Source organism: Arctopsyche grandis, chromosome 2 (assembly GCF_051622035.1).
Source record: "Arctopsyche grandis isolate Sample6627 chromosome 2, ASM5162203v2, whole genome shotgun sequence".
Lineage (NCBI taxonomy): Eukaryota > Metazoa > Arthropoda > Insecta > Trichoptera > Hydropsychidae > Arctopsyche > Arctopsyche grandis.
In genome coordinates this window covers 12,980,170-12,996,469 of record NC_135356.1, presented here as the reverse complement: position 1 = coordinate 12,996,469, position 16,300 = coordinate 12,980,170, and the positions used below count along the sequence as shown (strand labels likewise).

General features: G+C 32.6%; 1 protein-coding gene across 1 annotated transcript in view; it reads right to left on the bottom strand.

Annotated features, from left to right (window-relative positions):
- Positions 1 to 5,394: 5,394 nt before the first annotated feature.
- LOC143920796 (N(G),N(G)-dimethylarginine dimethylaminohydrolase 1) overlaps positions 5,395 to 16,300 on the bottom strand; it is a 38,338-nt gene continuing 27,432 nt past the window's right edge. The window contains exons 2-5 of the mRNA XM_077443761.1: positions 15,318 to 15,420; positions 9,881 to 9,978; positions 7,207 to 7,431; positions 5,395 to 5,945 (exon numbers count right to left, since the gene is read on the bottom strand). Of these exons, the coding sequence (XP_077299887.1) occupies positions 5,820 to 5,945; positions 7,207 to 7,431; positions 9,881 to 9,978; positions 15,318 to 15,420 (552 nt within the window). The 3' untranslated portion in view covers positions 5,395 to 5,819. The remainder of the gene's footprint in view (positions 5,946 to 7,206; positions 7,432 to 9,880; positions 9,979 to 15,317; positions 15,421 to 16,300) is intronic.

The following is a 16,300-nucleotide window of genomic DNA, read 5'->3' as shown; positions in this document are numbered from 1 at the left end:
TTATTTGAATTCATGTATCACTTCCTTTTTGAGACCACCCGTTGAAATCAACGGGCACAACACTATATATTTGCACATGTCTATTATTTAAATTTTTATTACAATATAATATTATATTTTGTTCAGTTCCGCCCTTAATGATATGTATTTAAATGATAATTTTGCATTTAAAAATAATTCAAAATATATTTTTAACAGTGTTTTTGTAATTACCTTATATTCATGTTAATATTTTATCGATGATCACATAAAAAAATTCTAATTATACATACTTCACGGTAAATTACATAAATTGTATAAAAAACTGAATTACAAATGCAAAGCGTTTGTTCGATTCAAAATGCAGTCCGTGTTACTTGTCTTATTAGCAATATAGACAACTGTGAGCGCTAGACTGTCTCCTCATGGAAGACAATTATTATCAGGTTTGGCATCTAGGTCTCTTTCCTCCACAAATATAACTGAAGATGCTATTCTTGACATTGTATAAAATTATACTTATAAACGTAAAAATAGCACCAATTTGAATACTGTCATGGAAAGATTGCATTTTCAGACTGCTATCGTTAGAAAAAATAACTACACAATCGAAGAATACAGTGTGAGGACCGAAGACGGATACAAATTGCCTACAACGGATTCCAGTATTTATGATGCATGGGTTGTACAGCTCAGCGGGCGAGTGGATTCTTCTAGGACCTGAAACATCCTTAGGTAATTATCCAATCTCATGCAAATATCACAAATCATTTTGATTCAATATTATTTCATATGCCATCCTTAAGAAAACTGACTCGACTTGGCTGCGAATTTTATTGTAATATTAATCAATTCAAATCGGCGCAAATCTAAATACAAATCAAGAGTTGCCAATTAGGAATGATAATAAATATAGAACTTATTTTAATATCTTAAGTCGGGGGATAATAACAATATAATCGTTTTATACTGCAGCTTATCTATTGGTGGATGAGTGTTTCGACGTGTGGCTGGGCAACTCTCGTGGCTCTTATTACTCTGTAAATCCAATGGACACCAAAGACGAAGACTTTTGGAAATTTAGCTTCCACGAGATAGGATATTACGACGTACCAGCAATGATCGACTTCGTTTAGATGAAGACCAAAAGGCAAAATTTGCACTACGTCGCCCATTCTCAAGGAAATACTGTATTCTTTGCGATGGCGTCTACACGACCACAATACAATAGGAAAATTATAACCATGGTGGCACTGGCGCCAGTGGCTTTTACAACTCATATAACTTTCATAACTCAAAGGCCGCAATTTAATAAGACCCGAAAGAAACGGGCGCGCCTTTGTGAGTCCTTAAATGTTTACTACCAAAATGTAAGGGGACTTAATTCAAAGACCGACATTTGTTTATCTGCTGTTCTTGCTCAAGATCATGACATAATTGCTTTTTCTGAAACTTGGATTTGCGATTCTGTCTTAAATGACGAACTTTTCGATGACCGCTATTTAGTTTTTCGGAGGGATCGTTGCAGCAGAGGCGGGGGAGTACTTCTCGCTGTACGAGCTGCTAGTTTTCAATCTGTTCGCCTTTTTGATCAGCTCAATACAATCGGTGAACATATTTGGGTTGAACTTCGCTTAAAGAATTTTTCTATTTTAATATGTGTACTGTATTTTCCTCCGAATTATAAATTCATTTTTTTTCAAATTTGCAAAATAATTTTAATGTTTTGGCTGGCAGGAAAGTCATGATCTTGGGTGATTTTAATCCTAGGAGTTTGAATTTTGTTCCTAATGAATTAATTTTTATGTCAGAACTATTTAATATGAGTCAATTGAACTCAATAACTAATTGTAATGATTTATGTGTTTATGTGTATATGCATGTATAATGTTTGTATGTATATGGATGTATGTATTGTATGTGTATGTGTATATGTATATATATATATGTATGTGTATGTATATGTGAATATATATATATATATGTGTAGGTGTGTATGTATGTATATGTATATATGTGTATTTTTATATTTATGTATGTATGTATGTGTATTTGTGTATACGTGGAAGTATTTGTGTATATATGGATGGTGTACATATATGTTTATATAATTGTCTTTGGCCAGGAAGGCGCATTGGGTTTACCTGTTAGGCCTTCTTGGTGTAAATTAAATAAAAAAATAAAAAATAAATAAAATATCGAAACTCCCATATTCATGGCGATGGCAAATATTTCTAATAATATGGATGTAAGTATTTTTCATCTCAAACTATATAATTGCCTGCGTGTAAAATGTCATGACTTCAGTTTTATTTCTAATAGCTAACTGAAGCCTTTATTTTACTGATAACACACATTTAGCCATATATGGAACTACTATAATATCATCATCTAAAATATAAAACTGATAGATTTGCATCTTCCTTGTTCTAGACCGTTCTATATATTCTATTATTTTCATTATTGCTATTAAAGGAATAGGATAAAACGCAGCGAATATGTTTTGTTGATTCACCGGTAATAATAATAATTTATCAAGCTATTTTTCGGGCCATTTATCGATAAACAGGTTTATTGGTATTGCCCCAAATCCCCTAATGTGCAAAAATACATCTCGAATCGTGTTTTACCATCCATTACAATCTTACTAAATTTGCAGGTGTTTCAAGATATGGTCGGCAATGCAGAATTCATACCTAGCACAAAGTTTATAAAAATAATGACCTCACAATTTTGTGAAGTGAATTGAAAATATTTCCCACTATGTTCAAATTTCAACTTCCAACTGGGTGGAATCGATCCCAAAGAATTTAAATCGGTGTGTACTTTAATCCAATATTATAAAACAAACCTAATGTGAAGTTTTACCCGAAAATTACATCATTTTGCAGGACATGGTCTCGACTTTTATGGGACACGAACCAGGCGGTGGGTCTATCTGGGAGTTTTACCATCACCTAGAGAACCATAACGCCAAAAATTTCAGACAATTCAATCACGGCATGATGAGAAACATCGATTTATATGATGAGCTACAACCACCTCCGTACAATATGACGAACGTGGACGCCCCTGTCAGAATATTCTACTCGGAATATGATATCCTCGCAACAAAGGAAGACGTTTTGAAGCTATCCAATGAGATTTCAAACTTGATCAAAATGACTAGTTCCGAAAAAAAACGCCACTCATAGTGACTTCGTCTATGCGAAAGATGTGAAGGAAATAGTGAACAATGATATTATCGCATTCCTTAAAAATAATAGAAACCAGGTAAGGATGGAGAGTTGATCGAATTAGAAGATAATGAATAAAAGAACCTCATTGTTTTTTGTAATTGATTTATTTTTATTTTTTAATCATTTATGAAAACAATATAAATATGGAAACTGCAAGCTTTGAGCATTGCTTATTAGAATGTAGTAAGATATAATATAATTAATTAAAAATAAACAAGCTGAACGTTTGTGAAGAAGACAGTATACAAATGTGAATCATGCTGGAAATGCGAATGACATGCCGACTTAATGGTTTCTCACGAAATCCAACAACTTCTAAATAAAATTTTAACATTATATCCTTTGGTAATTCAACAACTTCCTTTTAAACGTTTTTTCTTTTTACTTTTTTAATAAAACATCACCGTAATAACAATTCATTGATTAGAATTATAATAATATCTATGTATGTATAAACGCACATTGCTTACTTTTTACTTTAAATATCTCAATCTTCACAATTTTCCACAGACACACATGTATATTATTATATATTATATATTATATTATATTGGTTGTACAATCAGCATTTTATGTGATAGAAAAAAATAACTACGAACTATTACTTTTGCTAACATTAATATGGTAGCGTCAAAATTGATTATGGGATTGCAAAACAACATACTTAAATGCAACTTTATACTCGTAAAACAGTAATAATAACAATGTAATGCAATGTGAAATTTAATTACCTTATAACAAATAAAAGGCAAGCTGCAAAAAATAGTTTTGAAATAAAATATAAAATAAAAGTGTACTATTAATCATTACACTAATCATTGGAATCAAATTTTAATAAAAATATAACATTGATACATGAAAACGCATTCGTACAACACTACAATAGTATTCAACACTTAGGGCTTTAATGGATAATGGGAATTATTGACGATAACATGCACTACTGACATATATAATGATTGTCTAAAACACGTATTGCTAAACATTTAAAACGATTAAGACAGTGTTTGCCAAAACTACAAATGTTCTGCGGAACACCGACAACGATAAGGAATCAAAATGTAACAATCTCGAATTATATCCGACGAAAGTAAGCACAGAATAATCATCGTGAATTGTAAATTTCACCAAAGTTTTGCGAATCTACATTTAAATCAACATTTCCACAAGGATTACAAAATTTGTAATCTTCACAATCCTACAATGTCATCGATACAATTCAAGATCGGATTTCTTCATTAGACAAATTGAAAGCGTGATATATTTCTCTTGTGGCGCATTTTTTTATAATTAAAACTTTAAATAAGATTATGAAGTGTTTTAAAAAAAGAAAGATATGATTAATTCTGTAAAATCCGCTGTATGCATCATTTGATGATTTTTAATTATATATTTTAACGAAATAGCTTTTTAAATTTGTGAAATCATCAATATTTTATTTCATTTAATACTTGAGAAAGGTGGTATAGCCGATGGACCCAATTTTATATTTTCCTAAGATACCGTCATCAGATTGCTCCTGAGCGACTAAATGAAAATATATTGGGATCACCGTAACTTCAATCTGTTCAGACCAGATTTAGCCTATTCCATTAGGTCAGACTATTTTTTCAAACCTATGTTCATACCTTATCCAAAAAAAAAAACCAGTGATTGGGTCAAGCGTTAGAAATCTTAACACTTCTGATGAACAGAGTTTGTACTTACCGATTAACCTACGGCCCTCAAATCCAAGTTGAGTTAATTTTGACCATTCGTTCCGTGAGAAGAGCCTATACTAAAACGCCAAAACCTTCCCGTATATTATAATCAATATTTTAACACACTTAAACGATGTACATACTAAAATATAACATGAACCAGTATTTATATCCTATTTTACAATGTATGTACATACGTTTATCATAAAAGCAAAATTTATTTTCAAAGGTATGTGAGTCAACATGTTATTGCAATATGTACATATATATGTATGTAGGTATTTTGTGCATACAGAAAATTTTGCAGAATCAAATACGCCAATACAGCGATTAAGTGTTCCGTAAGAAAAAAGAGTTCGGTAAACACCGTTCTAAATGATATCCAGATATGGTTAATTTTTAAAAAAATATATATAAATCACAATATCTCACGAATCGAAACATCCGACTTCGAATTCGAATGATTCAAATCTGATCGAATCCAAAAATTTTTTTTATTTTGCGCTATATTACATTTACATGATGTATATGTATACCTTCATGCACATTCGTGCGAAAAGAAAAATAAAATTAAAGAAACACAGTCGCGGAAAACATAATCCGCATATTATTATAATAGTTATAACTTAAAATTAGTAACATCGACAAAAGGAAAACAATATGTATAGTACAATCGAACATGCAAACATTTATAAATATTTAAAATATGCATTCGCTCTTGATTGCGTGCATCTATGCTTTTTGCTTAGATTATCATTACAATTATAGATTGATTGAGTTGTTTGATTTGAATATTTTTTTTTTTTTTGCGCGTGAGCGTTTTTATTGTGCATTGTGTGAGATTGTCGTTTTACAACTAGTTTGTGTTGGCGATTTCGAATCTCAGACTGTCTTGTCGTCTTTAAAGACTTTTGAAATATTTTGGACGCTTGATAAGTAAGCAGCAAGACGTGAGACCGTTTGAAATTTTGGATAGTTCCGAGAAACAAATCGACCGTCGGGCAAAGTCCACCTTTTCGCAGAATACCTGCAAACAGAAATATAAAACATTTCACACGATTATCAACACAACAATATTTTCGCGCAAAAACGTTCGGCTAAAAGATGCATATTGATTAAATCGCATTCAAAATAGCAACGCCAAAGCAATACATTCATACATACGCCAGCAATTTTTTTTACTTTACTTTTAAACACTCGATTCCCAACATAGCTGACTTTTTCGTGTCGAATATTTGTACTATTTGCCAAGTAGTGAAGTTGTCTTGGAAAATGTTTTTATCCCCAGTGGTTTCTAATTTGTCATCTGGAGTGGAAAGAATGGAAAGTGGATAGGTAGGATTTTTGACGGTGCCAATTTTTGTATCAACAATTATTATCAGATAAAACCGGCAAACACTGACAGAAGAAAATCGAAAAAAGATAGACATACAGTAATACCTCGATATAAGAGACTAGGGAGGGAAAAGGGATGTATATTATACAATAAAGTATGTTATACAATCGGCCAACATGCATTAAAAGAGCGGCAGCTTCTGACATTTAAATAAAGTTAAGATTTAGATAAGATTAAGCGCAAATAGTAGACTTCAAATGAGCTGGGTTCTGGACTGGGGATCTCAAATCTGTATATTCGAATACTTTTTATACGAACTTATTTTTTTAATTTCAATCTTCAGCACATTTGATTCTATTCGATGTACCAGATTAAACTTCTCTTAAAATTTTAATCATATCTTAGCCTATCTAAAACTTAACCAAAATATTTTTTAAATCTTTAAAGCTATGTACTATTCGATATTCAATTTCGAATATTTGATAACCAACCAATTCGATAACCAAATATTTGATTCTAACTATGCATAAGAGACTTGCTGTTTACACGATTGTATCCGAATATTTGAATAATTCAATCTTAGCATTAAAAAAAAACCTTTTGAGCCCAACATACTCGACAAAATTTCGATTGTGAAAAAATACTAAATCTATAACACGATATTTTTAACGAATTGCTTTAAATTTTCCGTTATATCAAGGTTTTACGTAAAATCGAATAATATTTTTGATTTCCGTCTGAACCCAAACCCCTCAACTGTTAAACAACAACTTAAATCAGTGAGCTATGCTGTAACTGAAATTGGAAATTTTAGTCAAAAATTACACGAAAATTGATCGTTTACCATATTGTATGTATATATGTATACAATATATATAGTAGATGATCAGTTATCATTTGTAAATACACTACGCTTGCAAATAACTCTGCCAAATTCCATCAGTGAATATACCTTGAATGATTCGGGTATCTCTTCTATCGCTCTATGTATGAGTGTTCCGTTGACATAGAGACAATTAGCAGCGGCGTCTTCGGGGACGGTTAAGGTCTGATAAGAATATATAGCTTCCCGTTCAATCCTCTTCAAGACTTCCTGGGCTTCCTGACTGGCACCAACGCACAGGACATCCGGGCCAGCCATCGTCACGAACGCTTTCAAACGCTTCATACTGGAAACCTGATAAAAAAATCGCCATCAAATTGGTATCGGATTGAAACAAATTCAATTATAAAAAATTGGGCGAGTAATTATTTTATATTATTGCAATTACGATGTGTGCATATGCTTTCCACGCTTGATACAATACCGACGAGTGATGCAGACTTCAAATTGCAAGTGACATACTTGCATAGTCGTATTTAGAGTCCGGACTTAAACGTTGGACCCAAAATGATATGTTTACTTGGGTAGGGCGGCATGGCTGATAGAACCAATTTTATATTTTCCCAAGATACCATTATCGGGTTGCTCTTGAGCGACATATATGGTATTAAACTTGTACTTAAACGGTATTAAATTAAAATTTTGAATTCATATTCAAACAGAATGGTGATATAGTGGGTAGAATGGCGTTTGCCAATTTGTTGAAGAACCATTTCAACAATTAAATCAGATAAATTGGAAAACTCTGGTAAGAAACGATCGACTTGGAGTCACAAATATCCAAGTCTGATCAACAACACTGCAGATAATACCCGGAATAAATTATTTTCAATCCAGGTCAAACCACATGATCGAACCCAACCACTCAACCAGGCAGCCGATAGAATTAACGCAACCACCAAGCTTTGCTGCTGGCTAATTTTTTAGAATTTTATCAATTTCTCAATGTGAATCAAATGTTTACATATGTATATGAAAATGAAATTTTATTTTCTCATTTTAAATTGTAATGATTATTTGCTTTAATTTAATTTTTTTAAAAATGAATAAAAATATGCTCTTCTAAAAATGTAAGTTTCATGAAATAAAAAAATTGTCTATATGACATGCTTAAGAATTTAAAATATTTATAAAAACAGTAAATAGCCCATGAATGAAATCAAACAATTTTAGGTATTTTTTATATCCCCCTCCTTCCTTCATTGAAGGGAAAGCTGAAGAACTACCGAAAATTATGATATAATACAAATATTATATTTAAAAAGAATATTATATATTTTATTGCTTTTGTAATGTCACATTTTCCAAGCCCTTCTCCTTCTTGATTATTGCATATACAAAAATGTATTTTAAGTTGATGGAGTACGAAACATATAATTTTGGGAATGTTTACAATGAAACGTCTGGCCTCTAGTTATTACATTTAAACTAAATATATAGGCAACATCAAACTCGGTCGGTGTGAATAAAACAAGCAAAAATAATGCACAATCAATAAACAACAATTGCACTGAAAGATTCCTATCGATTTGTATGAAAAATAAAGCAAAATGTATAAAAATTGTAATTCATAATATATTGACCTCATTCACTTAAGCTCCAACTTTAAGAGGAAACAAAAATAACTATTAATTAAAGTGCACTTACATATTGCCGTGCATAACACATTTGCATTTATATAATAGAACACTACATTATTTCAATGTCATTATGCAAAAAAGTAACAAAATTTTAATCTAAAAAAAATAAAAATGCATTGAAAAAGTATGTAAATCAAACTAGCCGGTATAAATCAGTGGAAAGCTATCTAAAAATCCATACTCACCGCTTACATCACATGCTTACGTAATAAAGAGTGCATGTCGTTCACAAATAAATTAAACATCAAAAAATAAATTAAATATACAAACTTAATTAAACCTTTATAAAATTTTAATACAAAATATCAAAAAAAATTAGTAGTATTGTAGATATTTTTCTTCACATACTGACATAGTTTTAAATTTCGGTTTTGAACGACAGCATTACTTTTCTAAAAATAAACCAATATGCAATAAGCATAATGAACATGGGCTCGAATCGTAATAGCACAATCGACGGTAATCACGGTGCAACAAAGCGTTGAAATGCGCTTTTGGGCTCAGCTCTCGGTGTCATAAAAAACTATAATATAAAACGGCCAAAATGTAAATTGGACATAAATTTGACCAGCGAGTTTGGGATTCGTTTCAGCACAGTTGAGATCTGCGAGCAAAAGTTAGCGTGCTACACAATTGGATGAAAGAACGGTGAAGAGATTTTACTTGCTGAAATTATACTACATATATTAAATAACTACATCCTCTTCAGACTGGCTTTCAGCAGAATAATATACATACATCACTATGTAAGTCTATATAGGAAATAATTTGATTTCGTGGTACATACAATCAAACCAAAACGGAATCACAAACCAAACTTCACATTGTACAAAAAGAAAGAAATCGAATTGTCGATCGTCACTCAATATTGCTTGTATGAGTTGGATCTTTTATAAACTATGCTGATTCAAACTCGTTGGTTCAAATTTCTTCCGTGGCTTAATGGTGTGGATGTGGTATTGGCGTGTATCGAAGCAGCTCAGGTAACATGTTTTCCATTACTGATCATTCCCATAGCTAAATCTTTCCACCTGATCCTGCTGGATTAGTTGAGATCTCAATAGGGGTCTAGGCGCATCGCTTTCTGTCGGAACTTCCATTACCTTGATGGGCGTGCAGGGATACTCCGGGAAGGCGGCTGCAACAGCTCGTGCACCTGCTTCATTACTTCCTTGTGATAAACCAATGAAAAATTCTTTTCCTGAAACATATAATAAAAAAAAGATTAGTTAAAAGTCCAAAATTTAAATTGTTTCGAATTTAAAATCATATATGTATGTACATTTTTTGGGAAAAAACCAAGAAGTAGAGAAATAAAAATGAAATATTCAGATCCAACCAATCTAAACCACCAATAACAGTATATTAATAAGTCGACTGTGGAAACAATCCAGATGGCCGTACTTGGGGTTAAAACTGTTGGACGAAACTGGACGGGATTTTCTGATCTTATGCTCTTGTTGGATAAATATTTGTTCATGGGGAAACCATAGGCAATGTGTTCAAACGATTTCGTCGGCTAAACATCACAAAAACTATATCAACGAATCTTATATACAGAGAAAAAAGTGTGGCCGATTATTTCATTTAAAAAAATCACAAACAGATACTGAAAATCTTAAAATAATACTAACTAAAATACACATACATATTTATATTGAATCGACTCATTTTTATGCCACGTTTTATGTACTTCGTCGAAACTAAAGTTAAAGTTTTGATATAAAGACCTAATATAATAAAATAAAATTCTAATAAAAATTACACAATGAAATCTGAATTATAATATATTAATGAACAATAAGTCCATTGCATTCAAAATATGGAACGCTGTATGGTTGCTTAACGAGGAAAAATAGAAAACGGAACACATGCCGCAGAAGCAAGGCTTTGGAGTCGGAGTCACGAAGTCGTAGAATTTCAAGTGGAGTGGTAGTCGTAAAAAATCAACCCACTACGACTCCTTTTTTCATTATTTTCCTTAATTAATTGTATAAGGCATATATGCAAAGCTTTCCAGGGAGCAATAATAAAAAAATAAATATCTACTTATATCTTGTTTTTTAAAAATCTGACCTGCGCCCTTCACTATTCTACTAAATCTCAAATGCGCCCAGAAATGCAAAAAGGTTAAGAACTCCTATATTAGGGTATGTGTCAACTAGAGTCTCCAATTTTATTGAAGTAAATCCACTAATAAATTGAAATTTAATAATTTATTTATAAAAATCATCATTATAAATAAAATCGTTGAATTGTACATACATATGTATTTTGATGTGTTGTGGTGAAAACCGATTGTTTTCAATATATATCATACTTTTTTATTGTCGTTTTTACTCTCATTTTTTTTATTAAATCGATTTTTTTTGTGTACGAAATTAATACACATACACTATGAATGTACTTACTTTTATTTATACCTATTTTATTAACAATACATAATTCAATAAATTGGGTTAAATGTCAATTGTAACCCAATTTGTTGATTTTTTTAATTCATTTAATTTTTTATATATTGAAAATCGGTCTTATTTTATATACACCGGCAGTCACATAAAACGGAACGCTTGTGAATTTTACGACTTCGAAGCCATTAAAGGATTATCCCTTTATGTGTAGGGTTTTTAACGACCAAATATTCTAAATATGATTGTTTTCTAAGATTTGAGTTCAGTTTAGTGTGGGTTTTCGAGGAGAAAGCATCAAATTCGAATTTTAACACGTCAACATGAAAAAACGAGCTCAGTTATCATTGCAGAAGAGTGTAAAAATCGCGACATTGGCGAGTTCAGGATTTTCCTTTCGGTCAATTTCCAAGAAAATGGGATGTTCTATATCGACTGTTTCGAGATTACTGGAAAAAAAAAGAGAATCTGGAAGTTTTGATCGTAAGAAGGGGACCGGACTGAAAAGATGCACATCGGAGAGGCAAGACCGTGTAATAACCAGATTATCTTTACAGCAGCGATTCAAAACTGCTGTAGAATTAAGAACAGATGTATCTTCACAATTTTCCATGGAAATCAGCGACTCAACAGTAAGAAGGCAACTCAGAGAAGCTGGACTGTACGGTCGGAAAGCTGCAAAAAAACCCATTACTAACCAAGAGAATGAAAAACAATCGATTGGAATGGGCGAAAGCACATGAAAATTGGAGTCCATCAGATTGGCAACGAGTGATACTTTCCGACGAATCAAAGTTTAACCTCTATAGTCCTGATGGTTTTCCGTATGTCCGAAGGAAAGTTGGCGAAAGGTATAATGAAAATTGTACCCTTAAAACTGTTAAGGATCTTCCAAGTCAAATGGTCTGGGGATGCTTTTCGTACCATAACATTGGACAATTGGAGTTTCTACAAGGTGCCATCGATGGAAAAAAATATAAAAAAATTTTAGAAGAAAGCTTTGTCCCATCGATGGAAAACCACCTTTCATATTCCGATGATATAATTTTTCAAGATGACTCTGCCCCTTGTCATCGAGCTAAATTGGTGAGTATTCATTTTATTTGATAGCATTGAATATAAATTATAAAATTTCAATAAAAAAACTGAAATTTTTTTTTTACTTTTTTTTAAGTTCGGGACTATTTACAAGAAATGGGTATAAAGACACTACCATGACCTGGCAATAGTCCCGATTTAAATCCAATCGAAAATTTATGGATGTGTATCAAGTACAGGATAAGGAAAAACAATGTTTCTACTCTTAAATCGTTGAAAGAAATAATAGAAAAGATATGGTACAAAGACCACCCAATCGAAAATTTAAAAACTTTAGTAGATTCTATGCCAAACCGAATAAAATAAGTTATAAAATCGAAAGGAGCCGCTACAAAATATTAATTTCTTTTTTATAAGTTGTAAATAATAATATGTGACTGTAATAAAATTAAAAATGTATATGTATAGTGCTATTTTCATTTCAAATTTCATTTAACCGTGAAGTCAACGCACGGTCGTAAAATCTGCCCTCCATTAAATTTCTCCCCAACTCATCTTTATCACCTTTTATTTTCACGTTTGGTATTACACGAATGCACTATGATACAACCTATCATTTAAATGACTTTCGGTTTTGGTTTTATATAAGATTACCGAAATTTCACGCAAAAACATGTTTCGCTTAAGCGTTCCGTTTTATGTGACTGCTGCTGTATGTATGTTGGCAAGAAGTGTCGATCTAACTAAAATCGTTCAAATCAAAGTCGGAGTCAAGAGTCGAAGCATAAGGTAAAAGTCACCATTAAAGTCAATGTATTTTGAAGTGACTCCACAGCCCTGATTATAAGTATGACAAAGGTAGTTGATGTAATGGTTAAAATAAAGAAATTGAAATTTTATTTTATTTATATGTTTTTAACAGGAAGGCCTAACTGGTAAACTCAATGCGCCTTCCTGGCAAATTACAAAAAAAAAGTAATAATCATTGAATAAATCAGAAAAAAAACATATGTACATACACACAAACACATATGCACACACACACTTAAAATAAAGTGGAATTGTAAATATGCAGCTAGGAACCATTCAAAATATGTTGCCCGACAGAACTGTATGATGCAGTAAAAACATCAAGATCCTCAGACAGCAGGTTAAGCAGTTGAATGGCTCTTGAAAGGGGCGAGTCATAAAACACATTAGTTCTGGCCCGAATTGGCAGAAACAGAGTTCTGGAGCGAGATTCTCTCAGCTTCCCAAGTACCCGAAGTTTGAGGCTAAACAGAAATTCAGGAAGGTGACATTCGCCCAATAGGATTTTTAGAAAAAGTTTACCGAGTTGAGCGTTTCTTAGGAGTCACAGCCCAAAGAGCCCATGACAAACTTAGTGTGAAAAAATAGGGATAGCGCCCAAACTCTCTCATATAGAGATAGCGCAGAAATTTTCTCTGCAGATGACAGATGACGTAGCTAGAAGAACGACTATAGATGGATGAAAGTGCTCGAACGGTCTCCGTGACGAGCCAGAATGTTCAATTACAGAAAACGCAAATATCGGAAGGCAAAGATCGAAAATCGAAAGATCTTAAGTCGAAAGATCAAAAAAAAGGGTACATGGTAAACGGTACATAATCACTTAATTTGCGCGAGCAGGATTACAACAGGAACAGGCTTTTCCTCCCGTATTAATGTGCGCGCGCAGAATACGGGACGAAAAGCCTGTTCCTCTTGTTCCTGTTGTATCCTGCTCGCGCAAATTAAGTGATTATGTACGTGAGTATGTACCGTTTACCATGTACCCTTTTTTTTGATCTTTCGACTTAAGATCTTTCGATTTTCGAGCTTTGCCTTCCGATATTTGTGTTTTCTGTAATTAAACATTCTGGCTCGTCACGTAGACCCGTGCTCGAATGGTACACGAGAGAATGTAAAAGGGTATAAGGAAAGCCACAGGGGAGATGGGTGGATGAAATTAGAAACATGTGTGGAATGAGATGGACGAGAGTTGCTCAAAACAGAGGCGAATAGAAGCGTGTTGGAGGCTTTCATCCAGCAGCGGATGGTGAATGACTGTGAACGATGATGATATATATGAACATATGTATATGTATGGTTAATTTGAAATAGTTCTATGATCACTGAACAATATCGATTTTGGTATATCAATTACGGTTCGGTGATTATTCCGCAAAAATCGTTCTCGCGCACGTCACTAAAATCTCGATCACGGAACATCTGGCAACCAAAAACTCCATAAATCGAAAGCTACCCATGCGAAATATTGTACTAACGAGAACTCGAGTGCCAGATATTCCGTGGTCGAGATTTTAGTGACGTGCGCGAGATCGCTTTTTGCGGAATAATCCGTTTACTATCATTTACATATATGTATGTACATACTATTTTTTTCTAATTCGACAAAAATTAAGTGGACAGTAACTTGAGCAAAAATTCGTAGAGTACCATACAAAACAAAATGAACAACAAACTGCTTCCGATTTTAAGTAATTCTTTGACAAATATAAAATAGTCAATCAATCGGTGACTAATACAGCCAAACACATGAAATATTGCCAATATATTTACTGACCAAATCAAGCAAAATTACTAAAATAAAAACTAGCTTTTCTATTTCGCCACAGAAATTAATAATTGTAACAAAGAATCAAAATTGAAAATTATTTATGACATGATTACTTTTTATATTATTATACACTTTGAACTGGGCCAATTGAATTCGAATTAAATTAGAGTTGAAAGATCAAAAGTGCAGAAAAATTTCAAGTGGAGCGATTAAGAAATAAAATTTGTCATAAACTAGTTTGTACTAGCCATAGATGACTTGTCGACACTCGGTTAAGAGTCGCTCAGTTTTATTATGGTTTCGGATGAATCTATCATCGAAGACGGCTTTCTCTCGTTGAAGTTTCGCTTTGAATAAATATTCTATCAAGGTATACAATATATGTATGAATAAATATATTATAATATATACAACGATGAGCATCATCACAAAAAAAAAATACATCACTCATAATGCAAATATGACAGGGTATCTATTATACATACAAATAAATCATTATGAAATTTTTAATACCTGTGAAAAGAACATCTCCGCCTTCGAGTTTGGCATTCTCGTCGGTCACTTCCACTATTGAAAGATCCAACTCTTTTTTCAGTATTGCTCGAATGATATCAGCCTGAAATCAGGAAACGAAACGTATGTTTAAAATAAGCCGGCATATGTAACATGTAGTAAGCCTTGTTATGTAATTTAAAAATGACAATATCTTATTATATAAAGGGCTAAGTTTAATTGAGCTTAAATTCCGTTAGACGATATTTATCAAGTACACGAATAAGTGCACCGGACTATTAGTGATATACAAGTAATCTGGTTCGTTATTGTAGGAATAAAAATATCAGTAAGCAGTGGTGCCTAATGAAAATAATTTCCATATAAAAAACCAATGCCATATTCGACACCGCGAAATCGAATAATCGTAGTGTGATAGAAGGTAAAAAGTACAAACTAAGAAAGGCGCACACACAGAATAGTAAGGCACGGAACGCCCAGGTAGACTACAGCTGTGAATGGGCGTATCCTCATGGCATTGTCAATTCGTACGATCTTATTAAGTTTCTCAAACATTTCTTCAAATGTGGGAATCACCGCTATCGATCACTGTCAAACCTATGTCGATACAATAATAAAATATCATCGAAAACACTCTATGGGGTGATTTTTGGACTGAGCGTATCCTCAGGTAATTATATCCGTATCCTCAGGTAATTGTTAATTCGTACGATTTTATTATTTTGACAATTTTCTCGCACATTTCTTCAAATATGGGAAACATCGCTATCGATCAGTGTCAAACTTATGTCATCTTCTATATCTATATATATATAAATCAATGTCTGTCTGTCTGTCTGTCTCGAATAGGCTCCTAAACCAAAGAATTGATTATTATTGATTACGATGGAACTTTCAGAACTTGTTGTATGCATGAAAGATTACTGTAAAAAAAAATCGGCCAAAAACAGGAACGGAAACGGGAAAAACGGGAATGAATGGCA